The sequence below is a fragment of the Marmota marmota genome, unplaced genomic scaffold, assembly GCF_001458135.2.
Source record: "Marmota marmota marmota unplaced genomic scaffold, marMar, whole genome shotgun sequence".
NCBI lineage: Eukaryota > Metazoa > Chordata > Mammalia > Rodentia > Sciuridae > Marmota > Marmota marmota.
Window position 1 is genome coordinate 5,915,021 of NW_025999962.1, and position 25,325 is coordinate 5,940,345.

The 25,325-nt window shown below is 42.6% G+C and overlaps 1 protein-coding gene across 8 annotated transcripts in view; it reads right to left on the reverse strand.

The window, feature by feature from the left end:
- Positions 1–440: 440 nt before the first annotated feature.
- Positions 441–25,325, reverse strand: part of Mei1 (meiotic double-stranded break formation protein 1) — a 77,094-nt gene continuing 52,209 nt past the window's right edge. For 5 of the 8 annotated variants that reach the window (XM_048803071.1, XM_048803068.1, XM_048803072.1 and 2 more), the window contains 11 exons: positions 23,924–24,199; positions 15,428–15,593; positions 13,510–13,614; positions 11,570–11,680; positions 11,107–11,291; positions 7,423–7,504; positions 7,059–7,234; positions 2,922–3,003; positions 2,344–2,450; positions 1,343–1,474; positions 441–1,181 (listed from right to left, as the gene is read on the reverse strand). In XM_048803071.1, the coding sequence (XP_048659028.1) occupies positions 1,014–1,181; positions 1,343–1,474; positions 2,344–2,450; positions 2,922–3,003; positions 7,059–7,234; positions 7,423–7,504; positions 11,107–11,291; positions 11,570–11,680; positions 13,510–13,614; positions 15,428–15,593; positions 23,924–24,199 (1,590 nt within the window). In that variant the 3' untranslated portion in view covers positions 441–1,013. The remainder of the gene's footprint in view (positions 1,182–1,342; positions 1,475–2,343; positions 2,451–2,921; positions 3,004–7,058; positions 7,235–7,422; positions 7,505–11,106; positions 11,292–11,569; positions 11,681–13,509; positions 13,615–15,427; positions 15,594–23,923; positions 24,200–25,325) is intronic. The other 3 variants (XM_015501852.2, XM_048803069.1, XM_048803070.1) reach the window with 3 other exon arrangements.

Below are 25,325 nucleotides of genomic sequence, written 5' to 3' on the forward strand. Positions count from 1 at the left end.
ATAAGAATTGCTCGCATGAGTATATAAAACAAGCTTTGGAGGGAAAAGATTTGAGGGGTCCTACTTTAGCCAGGGAAGGGCTAAGGCTGGAGCACTTTAGCTCAGCTAAGAAGGCTGAGGATTTGACCTTCCCGCCTGGGAATTAATATCCCTCTCCATATAAGGTGAAGCGCCTCTCAGAATACTTGGATTGCAGCAGCCCCAATTGCAGAGGCCTTTGGACAGCCCAGAAGATAGCTGTGACCTAATTGATGTACTATGGGTACAACTGAGGCACCCAGCAGATGCTCCTTGAGGTGTTATTGCCCTAATAAATCTGCCTCTCTCTCCCTGAGGAAACCATCAATCCTTTGCTGAAATAATCCACTATCCAACTAGCTGAGAAACCAGCTCCAGGGAGACAAGTTCACAGTTAAATGTTTTTGGAGAGTCCATGCAGGTATGGGTGTATGATTTTATTTCTTGATTCCATTTCCACAGTGAAGTAAATGGCTTCAGATAAATGACAGCAATTATCTCTTCCCCACACCCCAATTATGCCCTTTGTCTCCAGGTCTCACTTCTCTCAGTTTCTGGGTCATCAAGTCCTGAGGCTCAGTCTCTGATGTGTGACATGGATACAGCCACCCCTCCCAAGCAGCTGGTAATGAAACATGAGAGGAGAACAGCAGAAAGGTGGAGCCAACTGTGGGGAATCACAATTCCAGGGCCCCCAAAAGGGCTAGAATGGTCACAGCAGAGATGCTCCTAAAAATAGTGGCATGAATTCTAGAACAGGGACCCGCATATGTGGGCTAAGTAGTTACTATAACTGTTCTGTGGGAGGGGAAAAGAGCCAAGGAGTCTGCCAGGGGTGGGGGTGGGAAGCACCTCCTACACCACAATGTCTTTGGAGCACTTCAACAATTCCCCAAGGAGCCTCTGACCACTGTTACAACCCTAGCTTTCTAAGGGACTTGCCAATCACCAGCTCTTCCACTTGGACTGAAGAGGGAAGCATGAGGCCACAGCCTTCATAGCTTGGGTAACCTTGCCCAGGCCAAAGCTCCAAGATGCAAGAAAGGATACAGCATGTCCTGCGGGAGCGGGTGGTCTGAGAAGGCACTGAGGGACAGGCCCTCCAAGGAGGCCTGTAGGGTCTGGGTAGTACTGTGATTAATCAGGAGGCCCATACTCTGGACCTAGGGGAGAAGAGGGTAGTGAAGGTAGGACTTCTCTAAACATCCCCTACCCCCTGTACTTCTGACCTCCTAAGGGCTGCTGTAGCCAGATCCAACCTCCAAAAAGATGGTGTTGAGGGTTGAGCCCCACAGGGGTTGCATGTCATCCAATTTCCACCCACCTGAAGGAAGAAGTCACGAAGAGCTCTGCGTGTGGTATTTGAGAGGGTAGATAGGTCTGCCAAAGCTGCAACTTGCAGAACATGACCCACCTCTTCATGAGAGAGGACACTGCTGCTGTTGTACCGCACAAACTAGCCCAGGAAGAAAAGCCCCAAATACCCAGTGATTTGGAGGAAATGCCATTTCCGGTGCCCTGCTGCACTGGGCAATGAGCTGGGGATCCTGTTTTGAAGTCCATAGAACCCTGCCTTCAAGAGTGCTGCTTTGGTGGGTAGGGGTGAGGTAAATGAAGCAACTGAGGTCCTGAGGCAACTTTCCCTAACTGACCCTCTGGCCTTGCCTCCTTCCTCCCCCAGCTTTGTACCATACACTAATGGCCAAGATGAACTGTGCATTTTCCATAACCTACCACCGCCTGCTTTTGTATCTGGTGTTCTCATTTTACTACCTGAAATACCTTCAATACCTTCCTCCTCTCTGCCTATTAATCCTTCAAGCCTCGGATAAAATGTTACCTTCACCCTATAAAAGCAGTTACTCTCTTCTTTGTGTTCCCATACCAACCAATGATTTCTTTGTAGATCCACTTCACTATCATTCATAGACTCACTGCTTTGATATTTATTCAATGGACATTTACTATATGCCAAGCACTTAGCATCTCTTCCACTCCACCACACAAAACATATTCAACTCTTCATTTGTCTATCTCCTTCTCTAGATGGAGGAACCCTTAGAAGCTTAGATTTTGGCTCATTGACATCCTCGGCAGACTTGGCATGTGGTGACAGAAATAAGAGAAAAGGATCAGGGTCTTTGGGGTGAGGATATTAGATATTCAAAGGAATTCTGTGAGGAGGCCTCTTGGAGTTGAAGGTCCACTAAGCCCCTCTGCCTTATTTGAGGATAAGGGTTACCTAAAACAAATGTCCCAAGTCTCTTCAGCACCACCCAGCTCATGACATTTTTCAGACCATAGGGCCATTGTTTCTGTACTTACCAGTGTCATAAGCCTCAATATCTCGGATCTAAGGAAGGAATTTTCTCCAGCATCCAAGAGAGTAAACAGCAAAAACCTATTCCAGGGCTGGGAGGCCACATGGAGCGCTGCAGGCAAAACCAGTCCCCCAGGTGGTTAATGCTGCTTTTCCAAAGCCCTGAGGACTAGGCTGACACTTGTCCTAGTGATAAGCTTCTCCTAGTGACCCAGCTTCAGGCAGGCCATTGGACAGCCTGCTCCAACAGGTTTCTTTCTTTCCTGAGCTATCTATCCATCTGTTCTGACTGGCTCAGTGAAACAGTATATCCCATGATTGTGGGAGGCAGGCAACAGGAAGGGCTCTGCCATTTAAGAGCATTTTGAGACCATGGCTGGGTAGGTCACCTGACCTCTCTGAACCTCAGTGTTCTCATGTTTATAAAGGGTATGATAGTACCTTTACGGTATTATTAAAAGAATTAAACAAGATGAGTATGAATTACACAACAGGGGATGGAAGCCTTTGAAAGAAAGGTAGCAAGGGCTGACCTCCTCTAATCTCCCCCAGGGAAACATCATAGAATGAGGAAGATTTCTACCAAGGTCTGGGCTCCGGGCATACACGTAGTCAAGCAAGGCCTCCAGGCAGCCAACACAGCCCTGTGACAATAGAGGGTCCTTCTGCAAAACAACACAAAAAACAAAAACAAGAATAGGAATTAGGGTCACATTTTGCTACCAATAGGTTTTGATGTTAACTAAGAAAAAAAAACATTTGGTAATCAAGAGTTATTTGGATTTCAGAATTTAAGATTTGGGATATGGCCATGTAGATAATTAAGAATTCTTGTCTTCATCTATCACCCATAAACAGAGCACAATGCCTTTTTCAAGACAGAATTTTGTTTCAGAAAAGAAGATGGACCTTGGGCCCTACTGAGAGATTCACATATTACAGACATTGGAAGACTCCACAGTTTATCTAGGCGAGTGGGTTTCAACCAATTTTTCAAAAACAGAAACCTTTCATCAAACAAAATTTTATGCTAATGATTACATGAAAAAAATCTCATGATCATCAGTCAGAAAAATGCAAAACAACACTATCAAGAGATACAAGTACATACTCACCAATGACTGAACTTGAAAAGACTGACATTACCAAGTGTTGGTGAGAATGTGGAGAAATTGGAACTCTTATTGGAAAGGTAAAATGGTATAGCCACTTTGGAAAACAACTTGGTGGTTTCCTATAAAGTTAAACATAATTACCTTATGTGGTAGGCAGAATTTTAAGATGGCCCATGACTTTTACTCAGATGATCTCCTGTGATTTTATTATATGGAAAAAGGGAGATTGTTCAGATGGGCCCAAACTAATTACATGAACCCTTTAGAAGCAGAGTTGTCTATATGATGACAGAAGAAGAATCAGCAAGTTAAAGTGTGAGAAAGACTCAATGTGCTACTGCTGGTTTGAAGCTGGAGAGGCCCTGTGAGAAAGAATTTGAGTAACCTTAAAGAGCTGAAAGAAGTCCCTTAGGATGAATCCATTTGTCCCAGATAAGCACCCAGCCTAGTTAATACTTTGATTTCAGCCTTGTGGAACCCTAAGTGGAGAACCTGGCTAAGCCTACCCAAACATATAACCTACTGAATTGTGAAATTATAAATGAATGTTTAGGCCATTAAGTTTATGGTATTTTGTTACAAAGCAATAGAACACTATTGCATCATTTGACCCAGCAGGTCCACTTCTAGGTATTTACCCAAGAGAAATAAAAACATATATCCACATAAAGATTTGTACTTCAGGGGCTGGGGATATAGCTCAGTTGGTACTGTGCTTGCCTAGCATGCATGCACAAGGCCCTGGGTTCAATGCCCAGCACCAAAAAAAAAAAAAAAAAAGAAGAAGAAGGCGAGGAGAAGGAGAAGGTTTGTACTTCAGTATTAAAAGCAACTTCATTTATAATGCTAAAAATCTGGAAATCCCAAATGTCCATCAGTATGTGGAATAAATAAATATAATATAGCCATATAAAGGAATATAATTTAACAATAAAAAGAAATGAATTAGGGGCTGGGGTTGCAGCTCAGTGGTATATCACTTGCCTAGCACATGTGAGGCACTGGGATCAATTCTCAGCACTGCATATAAATAAATAAATAATAAAAGTCTCATCTACAACTGAAATTTTTAAAAATTTTAAAAGAAGAAATGATGGGGCTGGGGATGTGGCTCAAGCGGTAGCGCGCTCGCCTGGCATGCGTGCGGCCCGGGTTTGATCCTCAGCACCACATACAAACAAAGATGTTGTGTGAATGAATGAATGAATGAATGAATGAATACATACATAAATTCTGGCCTTTTCCCAGGTACCCAAGACTATATACAGCCATAGGTCAGCATGCCACAGTTTTCTCACCTGATAAGGAGCTCTGGCCCTACTGCCACTTTAATTAACCCTGCATTCATTCAATCCCTAGATGGTGGGTGAGGAGCCAGGGGGCTGGGCATTAGGAAAACTAGGGACTATTGCTCAAATAACAATAGCTCCTGTTACCAAGATGTACTTCCTGGGACACTGAAAGAATATGAATTTTGTGACCAAAAAGACCTACCTTTGAATCCTGACCTCAGGGTATCTGATCACAGGTGTATTACTTAACGTCTCTGGGACTATTTCCATGTCCACTTTATAAAGAAGTCATATGATGGTCAAGTGCCTTGTAGAGAGCAGGCTACTCAGCACACTGTATTCTCTCTCCCATCCTCCTCACCTCCTACTCTCATAAAATCCTTAACCTGACATTAGCATCTGCTCCTGTCGAAATGATCCTGAGATCATTCAAGTCTATAAAACTAATTAGCTCCTGAAATACCAATCTTATAACAACATATTCCACTCCCACCCAAAGCAGAAAGACAACTCTGAGTAAGAAAGCTATCTGCCTCTTCTCTGGGCAGACCTACCCTTTTCCCCTTACCCAATTTCCCCAGGAATGTAGCAGCTAGATTTGAATCCGAAGCCAGCCTGAAAGAGCTCTGCAATGATTTGAATTTATCTCCCAAATTTCATGTTTTTGGAAACTTAATTCCCAAAGGCATTTGATAATGGTATTTGAGAGATGGGACTTTGGGGAGGTGATTAATCCATTCATTGGTTAATGGGTTATTGTGGGACTGGCTTTATGTGTTTCCTACAATCTGTGGAGTGCCTAAATGTCTAGAATTATATCGTTTTTTATGTGTCCTCATTTTTTCATTCAACAAACAGTACTTGATGCCAATTCTGTGCCAAGCTCTACGTTCTTATCATGTATAAGGGAATCATTTCCCCCTCCCTATTAGATAAAAAGCATTTCTTGCACTAAGGAGGGACTTATCTAACAGACAAGATGCTAGCTTAACACCTGAATTAAGTGCCACCCAGAATTAAGGAATTAAAGTTCCTGCTCCCATAAACTTAAACTCTTAAGATTGTGGCCAGCTGGCTACGTTTCCGTAATGCAGCACATTTTTTTCTCTCTTGTGAGCCAACTCATCTGGCTAGGAGAAAGAATGGTTTAAAAGTTCATTTTGGATAGATATGATGAAGTATAGCAAAATATTAATGGTAGAGACTAAGTGGTAGGTGGATGGGTGTTCATTATAAAATTCTCTTATATTTGCTGAATGTTTGGAAATTTCCGGCAACAAAATAAAACATTCTAATTCAAGTCCCAGCCATGCTTCACTATATGTTTATCAGCAAATAAAGCTGACATATTAATTTTCATCAAACTCCTGAATTCTTAACTAGTTTTGAGCCCCCCAAAGGGAAAAGAGATACAAAGATGAACCAGACTAAGTCCCTGTCCTTGAGGCTCTCACACTCTGGTGGGGGATACTAGTATGAAAATGGAAAACCTAAAACAAGAGAGCTGAGTGCCTGTCATGATAGCTATGTGATCCCTGAAGAGCCCAGAGCCTTGTGCATAGATGCAACACAGGACAAGATTCAGCCTAACTAACCAAACACAGGGCCCACTCCCAGGACCCCCAACACCCTTCACAGGTCCTGATACTAAGTGGAGAGGCTCAGTATATAATGGTTGGATAAAAAATGATCTCCAAGGACTCTGAACTATAAAACATTCTTCTGAGGTGAACATCTGTGTTGCTTGCCCAAGATCTATTCCTTCTTCCGGTAACAATTTTCCTTCAGGTTCAGTCCATGTGGGCTGTGAAGAGGTGGCCATACACTCATACACTCCAGCTCCAGGAGAAGGCACAGGCCATGCCAATCAGAACATCCACATCCTGGCCATGGTGATGGGTGCACTACCCACACCAGGCTAATGAGACTCAATTCTAAAAACTTCTGGGAAAGAGAAAGTTTCTTTCCACTGAGAGGATATAAGCCTGGAGCTGCTATTGCTCATCCTACCATCCTTTTGAGGTCAAAGCTGACAGTAAGGAATGCAGAACCAAAAGGTGGAAGCAGAGTTCTGATGGCACTGTCTGAGGCTCTGGGACCCTGCTGTGCCTGAGGCCATTTGTGACCCCTGGACTTCTTAGTCAGGAGCTCAATTTATGCTTCATTTCTGTCACTGTAGCTTTAAAAGTCTCAACCAACCACCCTCCAGGACCTGTTGAGAATACCAGGCTCTTGACAGGCAACACCCCCTCTTGTTATTGCCCTAAGAGAAGCAGTTCCCATGGCCAAGGTCCCACTCAGCAAGGGCCTTACCTGAACAAGGAGGTTCTGTAGTCCAATCACCAGGGCCAGCACTTGTGATGTTCCCAATGGAGCTAGAATATTATCCTCGGGAGCTGGCAGTGGCTGGGACCCTGAGGGTGCCAGGGCCACCAGGGCAGAGGAAAAGTTTTGCTGCAGTGCTGTCCGCAGGAAACGTAAGATGGCAACTAAAAGCAGAAGACTCCTCACACCCAGTTCCTACCTCTTTCCCTACATCCCACCCAACTCTGTCACAGGAGAGGAGACAATACTGATGAGATAATTATGGAGTGACCACAGGCTGGTTTGGGTGGGGGGCCTATCTCAGAATCTAGAGGAAAAGCTCGTTTTCTAATGGAGACTCCAGGGCCCACACCTGACAGCAGTGCAGGCTTTTTCTTCGGAAAGCTGAGGGCCTTCAATAATTGGTCCAGTTCCACGGACAGTGTCTGGTGAACCTGGCAGGGCAGGAGGTAAAAGGCTAAGCCCCAGTTCTGGGAGCCTAGGCAGAAAATAGTCTGACCCCATACCTTTCCCACCCCCCACACCACATACATACACTCTGCATTGTAAGGGGACAGAGAAGGCCATGCAGAGTCTTCTCAGACTTACCTGGCTTCAGGAGTGTAAGGAGGAAAATCATGCCTGTATCTAAAGAACTAACTACTCTCCCAAATCTCCCCTATCTTCAATGGCCTCCTCCACCAGAGAGACTTCACTAGCTTTATCTGTGGTTCTGTCTCTGGCTCTACCACCACCCACCTAACTCAGAAGACTTGTAGTTAGACATGAAAATCAAAACCCTGCTCTGCCACTTCCTGTGTGGTCTTGGCAAGTCACTCCACCTTTATCAGCCTGCCTCACTTTCTTCCTTCATGAAATGAAGACTACACCTCCTGCATCCTCCCTTCAGAGCAACTGTAAGGGAAAGTTGAGGATCAACCTTGGTGAACATGCACTGAATGTCACACTGTTCTCAGCACAAGCTGCCTAAGGGCAGGAACTACTACTCTGCTTGGCTGTGTCACAGTTTGACACAAAGCAGTTCCTTATTTAAGTTTCTTATTCAAACTAAAAAGTTCCTTCTCAGCAAAAGAAACAACTAGTGAGGTGAATAGAGAGCCTACAGATTGGGAGCAAATCTTTACCACAAGCACATCAGATAGAGCACTAATCTCTAGGGAATATAAAGAATTCAAAAAGCTAAACACCAAAAAACCAAATAACCCAATCAATAAATGGGCAAAGGACCTGAACAGACCCGTCTCAGAAGATGATATACAATCAATCAACAAATATATAAAGAAATGTTCAACATCTCTAGCAATTAGAGAAATGCAAATCAAAACCACTCTAAGATTTCATCTCACTCCAGTCAGAATGGCAGCTATTAAGAATACAAACAACAATAAGTGTTGGCGAGGATGTGGGGGAAAAGGCACACTCATACATTGCTGGTGGAACTGCAAATTGGTGCAGCCAATATGGAAAGCAGTATGGAGATTCCTTGGAAAACTGGGAATGCAACCACCTTTTGACCCAGCTATCCCACTCCTTGGTCTATAAACAAAGGACTTAAAAATAGCATACTACAGGGACACAGCCACATCAATGTTTAAAGCAACAAAATTCACAATAGCTAAATTGTGAAACCAACCTAGATACCCTTCAGTAGATGAATGGATTTTTAAAATGTGGCATTTATACACAATGGAATATTACTCAGCAATAAAAGATAATGAAATCATGGCATTTGCAGGTAAATGGATGGAGCTGGAGGAGATAATGCAAAGTGAAGTTACCAATTCCCAAAAAGCAAATGCTGAATGTTTTCTCTGACATAAAGAGACTGATTCATAGTGGGGTAGTGGGATGGAGCATGGGGGGAATAGATGAACTCTAGAAAGGGCAGAGGGGTGGGAGGGGAAGGGAGCAGGCATGGGGTTAGAAATGAAGGTGGAGTGTGATGGTCATCATTATCCAAAGTACATGTATGAACACACAAATTGGTGTGAATATATTTTGTATACAACCAGAGATGTGAAAAATTGTGCTCTGTATGTGTAATATGAATTATAATGCATTCCACTGTCATGTATAAATTTTTTTTAAAATTAATTAAAAAGTTTTTTTAAATCCCTGTTGGGCTGGCTCAGTGGTAGAACACTTGTCTAGCATGCACAAGGCCCAGAGTTTAACCCCCAGCACTGAAAAAAAAACTTAAAACTCTCTGTTGGCTGATGGAAGCAGGAGGTTCTTGGCAGAAGAATCAACCTGTAAAAACATATGGAGAGGGCTGGGGTTGTGGCTCAGTGGTAGAGTGCTTGCCTAGCATGTGCAAGGCCCTGGGTTCTAACCTCAGCACCACATAAAAATAGATTAATAAAATAAAAGTATTGTGTCCAACTACAACTAAAAATAAATATTAAAAAAATATGGAGATGTCATGCTAATATAAAAACTTATATGGGAACTCTGTACTACCTGCTTGATTTTTCTACAAATCTATGTAAAACTGTTCCTAAAATAAAGTGTATTAAAAATAAATGTAGGGCTGGGGTTGTGGCTCAGTGGTAGAACACTCATCTAGCACCTGTGAGGTACTGGGTTTGATCCTCAGCACCACATAAAAATAAATAAAATAAAGGTATCGTGTCCATCTACAACTAAAATAACTTTTTAAATAAATAAATGAAATTGAGTGCAGTGGTGCACACCTGTCATCTCAGCAACTTGAGAGGCTGAGGCAGGAGGATTGCAAACTTGAGACCAACCTCAGCAATTTAGGGAAACCCTGCCTCAAAAAAATAAAAAGGGCTAGAGATGTAGCTCAGTGGTAAAGTGTCCCTAGGTTCTATTCCCAGTACCAACATAATTATAGAGATGTGAAAGAGCAGAGCTGATGAGAAAAAAACACACACTTGACCAGCGGACAGGAAAGAAGGGTAGAAATGACAGGAGTAAGGCTGCAGAGGGCCAAGCCAAGACAAAAAAAACTGCCAAAGGAGTCTAGAGAGAGTGAGGACAGATGACAGGACATACAGTGGAGGATGAGCTGCTAACCAGGAGATGGTAAACTGGCCACACAGGGGGCGAGGACTGATGATCAGATCAAGGTAGAGTATATGTGGTAAAGACAGAGGAACACAGGTGACTGGCCAGGTGTAAGTCAAGGGCCAGGGCAGAGCCATGGGCAAGGTGCAGGTCCCAGGGAAAGATTCCTGTCTCAAATCAACCATATGCAACAACCTTCAAGGTCTGCCAGTGTAAATCTGCTGCAGCTTGTCACCACCCCATAAGCCAGGATGATTTTTGTCTGGGAGGAGAAGCCAGCCTTGGGGAGATACCTGAATGTGAAGCAGCCCTCTGGGGAGTTGCACATGTGATGACAAGACGCAGGAGAGAAAGGCAGGGAGAAACAGAGGTGCCCTGTGGATATACCCACTGCTCTTCCATTATCTGTATCACCTTCCGGAACACTAACAAAGACAGCTAACCATGTGTGGCACTTCACAGATTGCCCTTCAGCATTTCAAGGTCATGGGCTGGCTCCTGGCTTCCTGTCCAATCTGACCTACACCATTCACATTCTCCTACTCACATTCTAGCCACAGAGAGCACATTACTTCTCTCCAAATATGGACCCTATGTCCTAACTTTGTGCAGCTTCATGTCTTTACCACATATACTCTACCTTGAGTGTCTTTCTCCATAATCTTCACTGGGTATAATATTTCTTACTTTGAGGCTTTGCTTGAACTACAAGTCCCTTAAGCATAGGGAAAATGCTATATTCCTTTTTTATTCCTCTTGTTCCAAGAATATAGCTTGGCATGTAGATGATTCGTGTGTGTTAAAAAGATTAATTTAAATCAACTTTACAGCAACTGTGAGATGTTTTGCACCAGTTTGTAGGTAAAGAAACAAACTCAGAAGTAGTTAAGTACCTTGCCAAGCTCACACAATTAAGAAGCCAGAGAGTTGGGGCCAGAATTCAGGCTTTTCATTACTTCTTTGAAGTGCCATCCCATGCCTCAAAGTCGTGGAGTGACAGACTAACCTGCAAACTGCCACTGTGTTGCTGGGCAGAAAAGGAGGCGGTGAGCAGCCAGGCAGAGCACAGCAGTGCAGTCCTGGGAGAGCTTGCCTCTGCCCAGGTGGGAGAGCCCATCTCTGTCCAGGTTAGTGCCAGCATCTTCTCCAGAAGCTCTATCAGAGCTGTGGTGCTCAAGAGCACTGCAGCAGCTATAGGGGAAAGGCAGGGCAAGGGCCACATGTTACACAGGAGCACCAGATGTTCAGCACCTAGTGAGGCTTCAAGCATATGAAAATAAACAAAAGAATTAGCATGAGGCCCTAAGAGTCCCAGAATCATTGAAAACCACAGGTTCTCAGAACCAGAGAGGACCTATGACCATGAGCCACACACTCACCCCTCGTTATTTTTTTAAGACAAAAAAATTGAGGGTCACAAATACTGCCCAGTACCCTTCCTCTTCGCTGTCCCCCCCGGGCCCCTGCACCTCTTTTCTGACTGCTGAGCGTGGTCTGATGCAGGCTCCAGTACAGGAAGTTGAAGGAAGGCTGCAGGATGTCCACATCATTGGGACTGCACTTCCCACACAGTTTGCTCACTGTAAGAAATGAGTCTCCAGTGGCCTACTGAGCAGTAGTCCGTGGCTTTAATGCACACCAGCAGTCACACTTCTCACAGATGAGAGCCCACAACTATTGATTTCAGACTTCAGTCTTGGGGAGCAAGCACAAACTAAGTGCTCCTGACATTTCAGCCAGTGGAAAGTGACAAACCTGAAGGTATATTCACACCCTTCACCTGAATAACCCAGGGATGTTGCCCACAGCTGCAGATTAGCCAGAACAGACCGTGCAGGTGGAGCTAGTCAAGGGCATCCTTTAACTGTGTATATGCCGTCACAGACTCCAGAATGCAAGGGTCTCTAGAGGTCATCCAGGCCAACCTATCACCTTAGCATGAGTCCTTGCTCCATGAGATCATCTAGCCTCCCAATTCTCCTAACAATGGAGCACACTGTCTTCCCATGGGAACTCTGTCATAATCATGCACAGTTCCCAGCTCTTGCCATATCCTCTCTGTCATATCACCTCCCTCTGGCTAACTCCTTAACTATTAGTAAGCAATCAAGATTCAGCTCAAAGTTCACCTCCCCAACAAATCCACCTGTAATCTCTTGAGGCAAGATTAGGTCCTCTTCTGCACTCCCCATCCCTTAACAGAGCAGATATTACACTGAAGAGTAGACATCTATAGAACATTTCCTTCTCCTCCTGGGAATTACCACTCCCTATCTCCCTATACCTTACTAAATTCTTGTTTACTTTTAACAGCCATATTACATTCTGACTTCTCATTGGCTTGTGGTCAACCCAACAAGCAGGTCTCTCCCCACTGTCATCTCCCCTCTTGAACCATAGTCCTCTCCTCCCAGTGCTCTCAAATAAAAGTCCTCAATTACTGATAAATATTACAGATAAATAGCTACTACATCACACATAGATTTCAGCCTCTTACTCCTTTTTGTTAGAGGCCCTTTTGAAGGCTTATTTTTGTTACACACAGATCTCCTTCCAGCTTGATGGTAGCCTTGGTCAGACAGGTGAGTAGTGATTACAAGCACCAGGCAGTGGCAGGGTCTGCAGCCATCCCCAGAGACCTTTTCTGAGCCTGACACTGATCATCTCTTGACAAGGACTATGCTCTGGCAGGAAAAGTGTCCCCTCCTCCCCTATAGCCCAAGCCTGAGTCTATAGACATGGAAAACAAGTCATTTTTCCATTAATTTCAAACAATTGTCTCAACAATTCTTCCTGCAGGTGCTGCCTATGAATCAATGACTGCATTCATGAACAGTAAACGGTTCCAATGAGGACAAGGGTGTGCGTAAGAAAGACACCTAGAGAACTGTGAGCGGGGTCATCAGAGCTGAGTCGGCTGTGCGATGAGGTGGAGAGCTGACTTGGTCCCAGGAAACGTGAATTGACACAGCTAGTATTTGTTAAAGACCTACCATGTGCCAAGCACTATGTGGCCTTCTGCATCTATCAGACCAGGTATTCCTAATCTCAACATCAGGGAAGTATCATTATCTTCCCTAGGAGGAGCCTAGGTTTGGTACAAGTAAGGTGACTGCCGAACACCACATAGCTAGTGACTGATCTGACATGCAAGCCTGGGCCTTCCTTACTACAGAGCTTGTGCCTGTCAACACAGGTATTGGCCAGCGATGGGGGTGAGGGAGTTTCCCAAACACTCCCTGAGAAGAAGCAGAGGAACCCCCAAAAGATCTCTCAGCAAGAATCCCCTGGGGACAGACTGAGCTGCTAGCTTCTTCCAAAGAAATGAAAGGATGGAAGGAAGAAGAGAACACTAGCATACTGTAGGTCTAGCCCTGGGCCCTTGGCACTGTCCCAAGCAGGGAGGCACCTTGGTGAAGCAGTTTCATGGCCATGCTGTCCAGTTCTTGCTCTGATTTGTTCCTCAGCTGTACCAAAGAGAGGAGGCTCAGCAGCAGCGGCAGGTTCCCCGAGGCTGTCAAGAAGCAGGGCTGGTCAGGACTCTGAGCTCAGATCACCTGAAGGTCAGATATCTTACCCTGCCATAAACAGCCCTGAATCAGAGGCTGAATTCTCTATTTCCAAAGGATCAGGTGGTTTCTTGGGATTTGCCACTTCTTCCTTCTTCATGGGGGACACGGCAACAGATACACCGAGTGATAACTCTGGATTGGTACCAGAAATTCATTATTTCATTTAATGCATTAAAAACCAGGTGAAGCCGGCACAGCAGCTCACACCTGTAATCCCAGTGGCTCAAATGGCTGAGACAGGAGGATCTCAAGTTCAAAGCCAGCCTCAGCAACTTAGCAAGGCACTAAGCAACTCAGTGAGACCCTGTGTCTAAAAAATTCAAGAAAGGACTGTGGATGTGGCTCAGTGGTCAAGTGCCCCTGAGTTCAATCCCTAGTACAAATGAATGAACAAGCAAATATTTTAGTGTAGGAATTTTGTAGGTCACAAACATTCAGACTACAGAACCTTGCCCTTCTCTAGCTGTGGACCTTGAAGAGAAGAAAAAAGCCAGTTGGCCACTGTGGGCCTCGATTTCTTAACTGCAGAGTTGAAATAACAATATTTGCTTCACATTTTTTTTTTTTTTGTATTTTAGAGACAGGGTCTCACTGAGTTGCTTAGTGTCTTGTTAAGTTGCTGAGGCTGTCATGATCCTCCTGCCTCAGCCTCCAGAGCCACTAGGATTACAGGCATGCAACACCATGCCTGGCTATGCTGAAATCTTAATCCCAATGTGTAATGGTATTAGAAAGTGGGATCTTTGTTAGGTGACTATGTCATAAGGCAGAGCTCTTGTGAATGGGATTAGTGCCCTTAGAAAAGGAATTCCAAAAAGTTCCTTCCCTTGCCTCTGTGTGAGAACACAGTAAGATGTCTATGAAGCAGCAAGTGGAGCCTCCCCAGACACCAAGTCTGCTGGTAACTTGATTTTGGATTTCCCAGCCTTCAGAACTGTGAGGAAATAATTTAAGTTATTTCTAAGTCACTGTCTATGGTACTCTGTAATAATAGCTGTAACAGACTGAGACATAGGACCAAGACTTGAACCCACATCTGAATTCTGTGCCTATGGCCTTTCCACTATACATTCCCACTAAATCTGTGGTTCTTCTGCAGTATTATCAGTTAGACATGTCTGGTTCTTCCTTGCAAAGAAAGAATTAGGTCCTTCGGATGCTCTTAAATCTACCTCTAAATCCCAGTCCTCAGTCAGGACTGGACCAAATACATCATGAATCTTCTCCCACTTTGTCTTGATGGCTCAGAAATTTGGTTAAAAATATATAGTCTCTCTAAAAATAGGAAAGACAAACCCATCCCAATTTTCAATATCTTTATAATGTACCAAAAATTGAGCTTCCTTGACTCCAGGGGTCCCATTCCAGACTTGGAAACTATCCTGGATCTTACTAGGAGTTTCCAACATATCACAGATCCAACTCCTTCCCAGGGCACTGCTGGCTTCCATCCTCTCCCAGATTTCTCTCTTCTTTCCACTGGGTGCTGCCATTATTGAGACAAACAGCTCTGAGCACATGCTGTGAAGGGTAGGGACATTCATGCACACACCAAACACACCCACTTATGTTACACACACACACACACACACACACACACACACTAAACCTAGAACATTATGTCACACTGGCCTGACTTTTCTTTTGCAGCAATAACCCTGATTCTCTCTTCTAAAGCACACCTCACCAAGACTGAGCTGCCCATTCCTGGCTGACTTTCAGGTTAAAACATACCCAAGGCACCTAAAGACTGACCTCCTGACGGGGAGGCCCCATGCTCCACCAACAGGTGTTGCAGGATGAGCAAGAAGTGGCCTCGGATGAGACCATCCACTTGGACATCTTCATTCCTCCTCAGGAAGGTCCTCAGGATCATCAGTACCTTGCGGGCTGTGTCCACTGGGCTGGAATAGACGAGGTCCTGAGCAGGAGAGAAGGAAGCCAGAGTTTAGAGGGCATCATGACCAGGGACAGGTGGACAGTGAAGAAAAGAAGAGCCAGGAAAGTATCCAGGATGACAGTGTCACCAAAGCTGGGCTAACTCTTACTCAGTGACTATTTTGTACCAAAAGCTCAACTGGGTGCACTGACACTTCACACCATCCTGAAAACAGATCCATCCTATTAAGACCATCCCAAACAGGAGCCAATGGAGGCTCACAGAGATTCCATGATTTGCCCAAGATCACTAAGTGGCTCAAAGGATATGAATGTAGGTCTCCTGACTCCAAGCCCAACTTTCTGCTTTCCAGGATGCCTCCCTCCTGCAATGGAAGTATTAGGGTCAGGAAGACTTTGTTCTCAGGACAGAGAATCTGAGAGTGCCTTAAAGGAGAAGGGAGGGAGATGGGATGGAGATGTCACACCAGCGAAAGGATGGGCTGAGACAGATTCAGGGCACAGGAAGGGAAGTGGGGACCAAGTCAGGCCCCTTCTCTGCCGTGGCATCTGCCCATCCCTGCCCCAAGCTGTAAGGCCTTGAGTTCAGAAGATGAGAAAGGACACTGCTTTTTGTTTTGTTTTCAGAGTTATTTTATTGAGTGTATGTTAAAGTGCACAACCAGTCAGAAGCTGCACCAGTAACTGTCCTACTGATAGCTCCTGACACCTACCAGCCCAAAGGAGTCAATTCCTTTGGACAGGCTAACGTGCCAGGATAGTTAGAACTGGGTTCTATGATTCCAAGGTCACACACAGACTTCCTCTGTGGAGAGGACAGTTCCTAACACACAGAAACACGGCTACAGGGCACCTTGCCAGACAAACACTGATGTGCTGACCCCTGGGCAGGCAAGGAAGGGTGGAAACAAAGGGCATCTGTGTTTGGGTCTTCACAAACCTCACAGACGCTGAAGAAACAACTATAATATTAAGTGTAACTGCTCAGTTAGGGCCTAATAGTGTCAGGTGCTGAGCTGTGTTTACATAGTAGCCATATGTTTGTTTGTACATTATGTCCTCACAATACTTAGGTGTCATGCCAATTTTTCAAATTAGGCAACTGGGGCAGATTAATTAGTTTGCCTATCAAGAAAGTAGTACAGTTGCAAATTCCACTACACTGTAAATTAATGAAGGGAAGGGATGAGATCTGCTTAAACTTTATTGATTTGTAGGGACACAGAAAACATCTTAGGAAAGAAATCACAAAATGGGAGAAAAATCTAGATAATTTCATCTAATTATTTTACTTTATAAGTCTGGGGGAGGGCTGGGTAGCCCAAGGTCATGGTGCCCAAGGCCAAACCAGTTTCCTGGTCCCTATCACAAGCCATCCGTGCTCCACTGCCACAGAACTGGGCCCTCAAAAATCAGAGTTAATGAGCTGGACATAGTGGTGTACACCTGTAATTCCAGAGACTCTAGAGGCTGAGGCAGGAGGATTGCAAGTTTGGGGCTATCCTCAGCAATTCAGTGAGACCCTCAGCAACTCAATGAGACCCTGTCTCAAAATAAAAAATAAAAAGGGCTGGAAATGAAGACATCTGAGTTAATGAATTTTTTTAACAAGATCTCCCTTGTTCTTGGATAGGCAGAATTAATATTGTCAAGATAACCATACTACCAAAAGTACTATACAGTTTTAATGCAATTCCAATCAAAATCCCAATGAAATTCCTCATAGAAATAGAAAAAGCAGAATGAAATTCATCTGGAAAAATAAGAGACCCAGAATAGCTAAAGCAATCCTTAGCAAGAAGAGTGAAACAGGTGGCATCACTATACCAGACCTAAACTATACTACAGAGCAATAGTAACAAAAACAGCATGGTATTGGCACCAAAACAGACTTGTAGACCAGAATAGAGGAGACAGAGACAAACCCACATAAATACAGTTATTTATATTACACAAACGCATCAAAAACATATTGGAGAAAAGATAGCCTCTTCAACAAATGGTACTAGGAAAACTGGAAAATCATATGCACCAAAATGAAATTAAGCCCCTATCTCTCACCATGCACAAAAATCAACTCAAAGTGGATCAAGGACCTAGGAATTAAACCAGAGACCCTGTGCTTAATAGAAGATAAAGTAGGCCCAAATCTTCATCATGTCAGATTAGGCCCTGATTTCCTTAATAAGACTCCTATAGAGCAAGAATTAAAATCAAGAATCAATAAATGGGATGGATACAAACTAAAAAAAAAGCTTCTTCTCAACGAAAGAAACAATCAATGAAGTGAACAGAGAGCCTACAGAATGGGAGCAATTTATCACACGCATATCAGATAGAGCAGTAATCTCTAGGACTTATAAAGAACCCAAAAATCTTAACACCCCAGTTGGGATGGTAGCTCAGTGGTAGAATGCTTGCCTAGCATGTGTGACGCACTGGGTTCGATTCTCAGCACCACATACAAATAAATAAAATAAAGGTCCATCAACAACTAAAAAAATATTTTTAAAAAAATCTTAACACCAAAAATAAATAAATAAATAACCCAATTAATAAATGGGCCAAGGACATGAACAGATACGTCTCAGAAGATGATATATAATCAATCAACAAATATATGAAAAAATATTCAACATCTCTAGCAATTAGAGAAATGCAAATCAAAACCACTCTAAGATTTCATCTCACTCCAGTCAGTATGGCAGCTATTAAGAATACAAACAGTATGGGGTGAAGGTGGGAGTTCATAACCCACTTGAATCAAAGTGTGGAATATGATATGTCAAGAAATTTGTAATGTTTTGAACAACCAACAATAAAAAATTTAAAAAAATTAAAAAATAAAAAAATTAAAAAAAATAAATTCCATACTTTAAAAAAAAAAAAGAATACAAACAACAATAAAAGTGTTGGCGAGGATGTGGGGAAAAAGGCACACTCATACATTGCTGGTGGAACTGCAAATTGGTGTAGCCAATATGGAAAGCAGTATGGAGATTCCTTGGAAATCTGGGAATGGAATCTCCATACTGCTTTCCATATTGGCTGCACCTTTGACCCAGCTATCCCACTCCTTGGTCTATAAACAAAGGACTTAAAAACAGCATACTACAGGGACACAGCCACATCAATGTTTATAGCAGCATAATTGACAATAGCTAAATTGTGGAACCAACCTAGATACACTTCAATAGATGAATGGATAAAGAAAATGTGGTTATATACACAATGGAATATTACTAGGCATTAAAAGGGAATAAAATCATGGCATTTGTCGGTAAATGGATGGAGTTGGAGAATATAATGCTAAGTGAAGTAAGCCAATCCAAAAAAAAAAAATGCCGATTGTTTTCTCTGATATAAGGAGGCTGATTCATAATGGGAATGGGTGGGGGGCAGCATGGAAGGATAGACGAACTTTAGATAGGGTTAAGGGGTGGGAGGGGCAGGGAGGGGGCATGGAAAGTAGAAAAGACAGTGGAATGAGACGGACATCATTACCCTAAGTACTTGTATGAAAACATGCATGGTGTGACTCTACTTTGTATACAACTAGAGACATGCAAAATTGTGCTCTATTTGTGTAATATGAATTGAATTGCATTCTGTCGTCATATATAACAAATTAGAATAAATAAAATAAAAACATTTTAGTTGTAGATGAACACAATACCTTTATTTTATTTATTTATATGGTGCTGAGGATGGAACCCAGTGCCCCACACATGTGAGACAAGCACTCTACCACTGAGCCACAACCCCAGCCCTGAGTTAATAAATTTTAAAGGTCCAAAAGGAAAGGGGCTACTTGGTTCTTGGTGGCCACAGTGAATGCTAGGGGAAGATGTGTACCCCACCATACCACATAGGTCCGTGGGAAGGTGCTGGGCATAACCATGGCCCATTATGCAGTCTTTGCTACCCACAGCTATCCAGAACTTTCTTGAGACTGGACCTATCAGGGTGAGTTGGCCAAGCAGGAAACACACATAGCTTCTGTGACATCATTGTTTTTCACATCTCAACAACCTACATGAAGGACCACCCATTGATAACAGTGGCAATTAACAGCTTTGTTTTCAGCTGTTAATTACCCATCTCAGAAACAGAAATTGGTACCAACACATATTTTTAGACTCTTTTCCCCTCCTGTGGCTAGGAACTGGGGAGAAATGGTATGAATTATATATTTGGAATAGTCAACAGAGTTGTTCCTTACTGTTCTTTTTTACCACTGATATTTCTAGGATCTAATTTAGTGAAAAGTCATCAGCTTTGGGCTCCAGTCATGACCATGACCCTTATTAGCTATACGGGCATTTCAATTAGCCTTTCTAAGATGAACATTCTTCATTTGGCTCAGAGTCAGAGTCAATGACTAGCAAATGATGGCCTACTGTATACAGTAGACGATACAGACCACTTCCTTCATCCTCATGTTATTTCCATTTTAGGTGGAGAAAACTGAAGCCCAGAGAAGCCTCTGTCTTCATGATCAGTTTAGCTCTCCTTGTCAGAGTCAGCTTAGTGTATTGGAAAGAACATTAGATAAGGAGAAAAATCTGGGTTTTAATCCTAATTTTTTTTCCAATACTGGGGATTGAATCCATAAGAGCTCTTCCACTGAGCTACATCCCCAGGCTGACCTAGAACTTGCAATCCTCTGCCTCAGCCATCTGAGTGTCTGGGATTACAGGCGTGCACCCCTGTGTCCAGCTATTTTCAACTGTTTTGACCATGGAAAATCTCTCTAAACCTATTTCTTCATCTGTTTAAAAAGAAATATATTTATATATATAATATATATTTATATTTATATATTTATACACACATATTATTATCTCTTAGAGGTTCAGAATTCTTTTGAGGGAATAGGGGGAGAGACTTTGATCTGTCCAGACACAATTCAGTAGGTCAGTAAATATTTATAAGCACTTATTATGTGCAAGGAACTGACCTTGAATATGTCATCTGGCAAAGAAAACCTAATACCTTAGCTCTGTCCACTGATTCTCTTCCTCAAGTCCCATCTTGTCCTCCTCCCCTATGCACTAGAGTTCTTATTTTTAACCTATTCCTTCCAAGGAAGAATATGGTCTAAAGCATGAATACAGCACCTATCAAGTTAAAATATGTGTGACTACAAGGAACAGATCTCAAGGAAGGGAGGCTGAGATTTTAGTCTGAGTGGGGAATGTGTGGGAATGTGTGTGTGTGTGTGTGTGTGTGAGAGAGAGAGAGAGAGAGAGACAGAGAGACAGAGAGAATATAGACAGATACAGGTAACTAAGGATGTAGAGTAATAACATGAAAGTGTTATTGCCACCAAAATCACTCCACTGAAGAAAATCTTGTTAATGACAAGAGCATCAAAGGACCCCTATTTTTCTCTATCAGGGTTGTGTGATCTCCTTGGACTGGGATGCTGAGTATGTAAAATGGTATTGAGGGCAGTGGCTCTAAATTGAGTGTCTCCTACACTGGCATCCTATAATCAGTCTGGGACCTGTAACTAGCAATCTCTGACTAAATACAAGTGTAAAATGTACAAATAATTTAATTTTTAAAAATTATGTGAATTACAGACTGGGTGTGATTCTGCACTATTCCAGAGTCTGAGGCAGGAGGATGGCAAGTTAGAGGCCAGCGTAAGCAATTTAGTGAGATCCTTCTCAAAATAAAAACTAAAAAGGGCTGGGACCAGGTGTGGTGGTGCACTCCTGTCATCCAAGCAACTTGGAAGACTGAAGCAAGTGGACTGCAAGTTCAAGGCCAGCCTCAGGAACTTAAACCTATCTCAAAATTCAAATTTACAAAGTCTGGGGATGTAGCTCAGTGATAGAGCAACCCTAGGTTCAATCTCCAGTATTGCAAAATGAAAAAAAATTTTCTTCCCACATTTTTATTGGTGCATTATAGTTGTATGTAATTATGGGATTTATTGTTACATGTTTGCACATGCACACAATATAACAATATAGTTTGGCCAATATCATTCCCCAGCATTTTTCCCTTTCTCCCCACCTCCCACCACCTGGTCCTGGTCCCTCCTTTCCTTTACTGATCTCTGAGTTTTTAAAAATATTTTTAGTTATAGATGAACACAATGTGTTTGCTTATTTTTTATGTGGTGCTAAGCAAGTGCTGTACCACTAAGCTACAACTCCAGCCCCCCTCTGATGACTTTGATGAGATCCCTACCTTTACCACTACCTTTCTTTTCCTTTTTCCTCTCTAGCTTCCACACATGAGAGAAAAACATGACCCTTGATTTTCTTCTGGATTTGGCTTATTTCGCTTAATATAATGGTCTTAAGTTCTACCTATTTGCCTGAAAATTACAAGATTTCATTATTCTTTATGGCTGAATAAAACTCCATTGTGGGGCTAGGGTTGTAGCACAGTGGTAGCGCTCTTGCCTTGCATGCATGGGATACTGGGTTCGATCCTCAGCACCACATAAATAAATAAAATAAAGGTATTATGTCCATCTACAACTTAAAAAAAATTTTTTAAACCCTCCATATTGTGTGTGTGTGTGTGTGTGTGTGTATTCTTTTTCCATTCATCCATTGATGGACACCTATTGTGAATCATGCTGCTATAAACGTGGGCATATATGTATCACTATAGTATGATGGCTTTAATTCTTTAGAATAAACACTTAGGATTGGTATAGCTGAGTCATAAGGTGGTTTCATGCCTAGTCTTTTGAGGAACCTCCATATTGATTTCCACAGTGATTGCACTAATTTATAATCCTACCAACAATGTAAAAATGTTCCTTTTTCTTTTTTTTTTTTTTTTTTGATGCCTTATTCTTTTTTTTTAAATTTTTATTGTTGGTTGTTCAAAACATTACATAGTTCTTGATATATCATATTTCACACTTTGATTCAAGTGGGTTATGAACTCCCATTTTTACCCTGTATACAGATTGCAGAATCACATCAGTTACACATCCATTGAAATGTTCCTTTTTCTCAACATCCTTTCCAGCATTCATTATTATGTATTCTTTTTTTTTTTTTTTTTAATATTTATTTTTTAGTATTTGGCGGACACAACATCTTTGTTTGTATGTGGTGCTGAGGATCGAACCCGGGCCGCACGCATGCCAGGCGAGCGCGCTACCGCTTGAGCCACATCCCAGCCCCTATTATGTATTCTTGATGACTGCCATTCTGACTGGTGTGAGACAAATTTTTTTTAATATTTATTTTTTAGTTGTAGTGGCACACAATACCTTTATTTTATTTATTTATTTTTATGTGGTGCTGAGGATTGAACCTAGGGCCTCTCACGTGCTAGGTGAGCGCTCTACCTCTGAGCCACAACCTCAGCCAGAGACGAAATCTTAATGTAGAAAAAAAAAAAAAGATTTTTTTTTTTTAGTTGGGTGCAGTGGCACATGCTTATAATCCCAATCATTCAGGGAGCTAAGGCAGGAGGATTGCAAGTTTGAGGCAAGGCTCAGCAACTTAGCAAGACCCTTTCTAAAAAATTAAAAAGAGCTGGCAAAGTTGGCCAGTGGTAAAATGCTCCTGGATTCAATCCCCATTACCCAACTCCCCCAAAATAGAAAGGGCTGGGGGCTGGGGATACATCCCAATGGTAGAGCACCCCTGGGTTCAATCTTCAGTGCTGAGGGAAGGAATGTATCATTCACACATATACACTACAGCAGTTATTTCTATAAAATTATTCTCACTAATTCTTTTTTAATATGTTCTCTTGAGTGGAAGGAAAAAAGGGTGGAACTAAAGCCATTATGTTAGGAATTACACACAATAAGCAATTTACCTATCTAAAACTGATATACCTGATGGGAATTACAGTAATATCTTTCATCATAAAAACATAATGGGGGTTCTGACAATTCTAGGTATGCCCAAGTGTGTTACACATGTCATATTATGTGTAATATTACACAACTCATATATGAGTTGAAACACGGAAAAAAAGAGACCAACTCTGCAATCAGACATCTCCATCTACATGCCCTAAGGGTCTCCTTTGACATTAAACCCTTATCAAAATCTGCTTGAGAGGACAAAGAAGTGAAGGCAATGGTGACTGAGATCCACTTTTTATAGTTATATCCCCTGAGAAGTAGAGAGTAACACACCTCTCAATGTGTAGATTTCCATCAAACTTAGGAAAGGGTATAGATTTATAGACTCCAGGTACCTATAAGCACAAAGAGCCTCCCACTCACATACAGATAATGAAAAGTCCAGAAGTGGGCAGAAACAGCCAGTAAACCAGCTCCCAGAGACCGAAGTCCACCATTTCTGAATGCAGAAATGAGTGAGTTCAATGGGTTCAACCCCAGTATCTATTACCCACCAGCAAAATGAGCAGGATGCTGGGGCTGCTTCTGAGCATCTGGAATAGGGCTGCTAAGCTGGCAGGAAGGGTGGGCAGCCCAGCAGAAGGAACATCATCCAGTTCCTCATAGCTGCTCTCTTCCCAGAAGAACCAAAGTTCCAGGATGCGGTGCCCAAATCTACTCATCAGCTCTGGATACAAAAGGAAGAACCGGAGCAGAAGGGGGTGGTGGGTGTAGACCAGGTGCAGGTCTGAGATTCCCTCCAAGAATTTTCTGATTGCACTGACCACAGCCTGGAGGCAAAAGAAAGAAAGGAGGTAAATACACCTTTCAGAGGACCTAAGACTGCAACATAGCCAAAAACAAGACTGGGGAAAATGCAGAGGCATCTCAGTATTGCAGCAGATCTTTACTGAATCATCCAAGGCACTCTGGGGAGAAAACCCCACAGTGCTTACCAGTGGTTCTCAACTGTTACCTTATAACAGGAGTTCTCATGATATGTCTTCTGAGGACACAACATCACTTTTATGGCATTCTTGCCCAAAGTGCATAACCTAAATCTAAAAAATGAAGACACATCACAAAAATCCAAACCAAGTCTTATGAAATGACTGTTCTTTCATTGTGTGTGTGTGTGTGTGTGTGTTTTGGTTTTTCGTTTGTTTGTTTTTGTGCTGGAGATTGAACTCAGGAGCACTCTATGGATCTACATCCCCAGACCTTTTTATTAAGATAAGACAGGGCTTCCCTAAGTTGCTGAGGGTCTTGCTAAGGCTGGCCTAGAACTTGAGCTTCTCCTGCCTCAGTCTCTTGAGTTGCTGGAATTACAAATGCACAGCCTGTTTTGTACTCAAAAAAATTACAAGGTTGTGCACTATTCTAAGATTAAAGAGGAGACATGAAAACCAAACACAATGTGTAATTCCACACTGAATCTTGGACTAGGGAAAAAATAGGTATAAAGAACATTATTGGGGCTGGGGATGTGGCTCAAGTGGTAGCGCGCTCACCTAGCATGCGTGAGGCACTGGGTTCGATTCTTAGCACCACATAAAAACAAAATAAAGATATTGTGTCCACCTAAAACTAAAAAATATTTTTTTTTTAAAAAAAGAACATTATTGGGGGCTGGGATTGCAGCTCAGCAGTAGAACGATCGCCTAGCATGTGTGAAGCATTGGGTTAGATCCTCAGCACCACATATAAATGAATACAATAAAGGTATTATGTCCACTTACAATTAAAAAAATATTTTTTTAAAAAAAGAACATATTGATATAGTGAAATTTGGGGACTGGGTACGTAGCTCAGTAGGTTTGATCCCCAGCACCAAAACAAAACAAAAAAAAAAAAAAGGAAAAAGAAAAAGAAATTTGGCTATTGACTACAAATTATCTAATAATATTATATCCATTG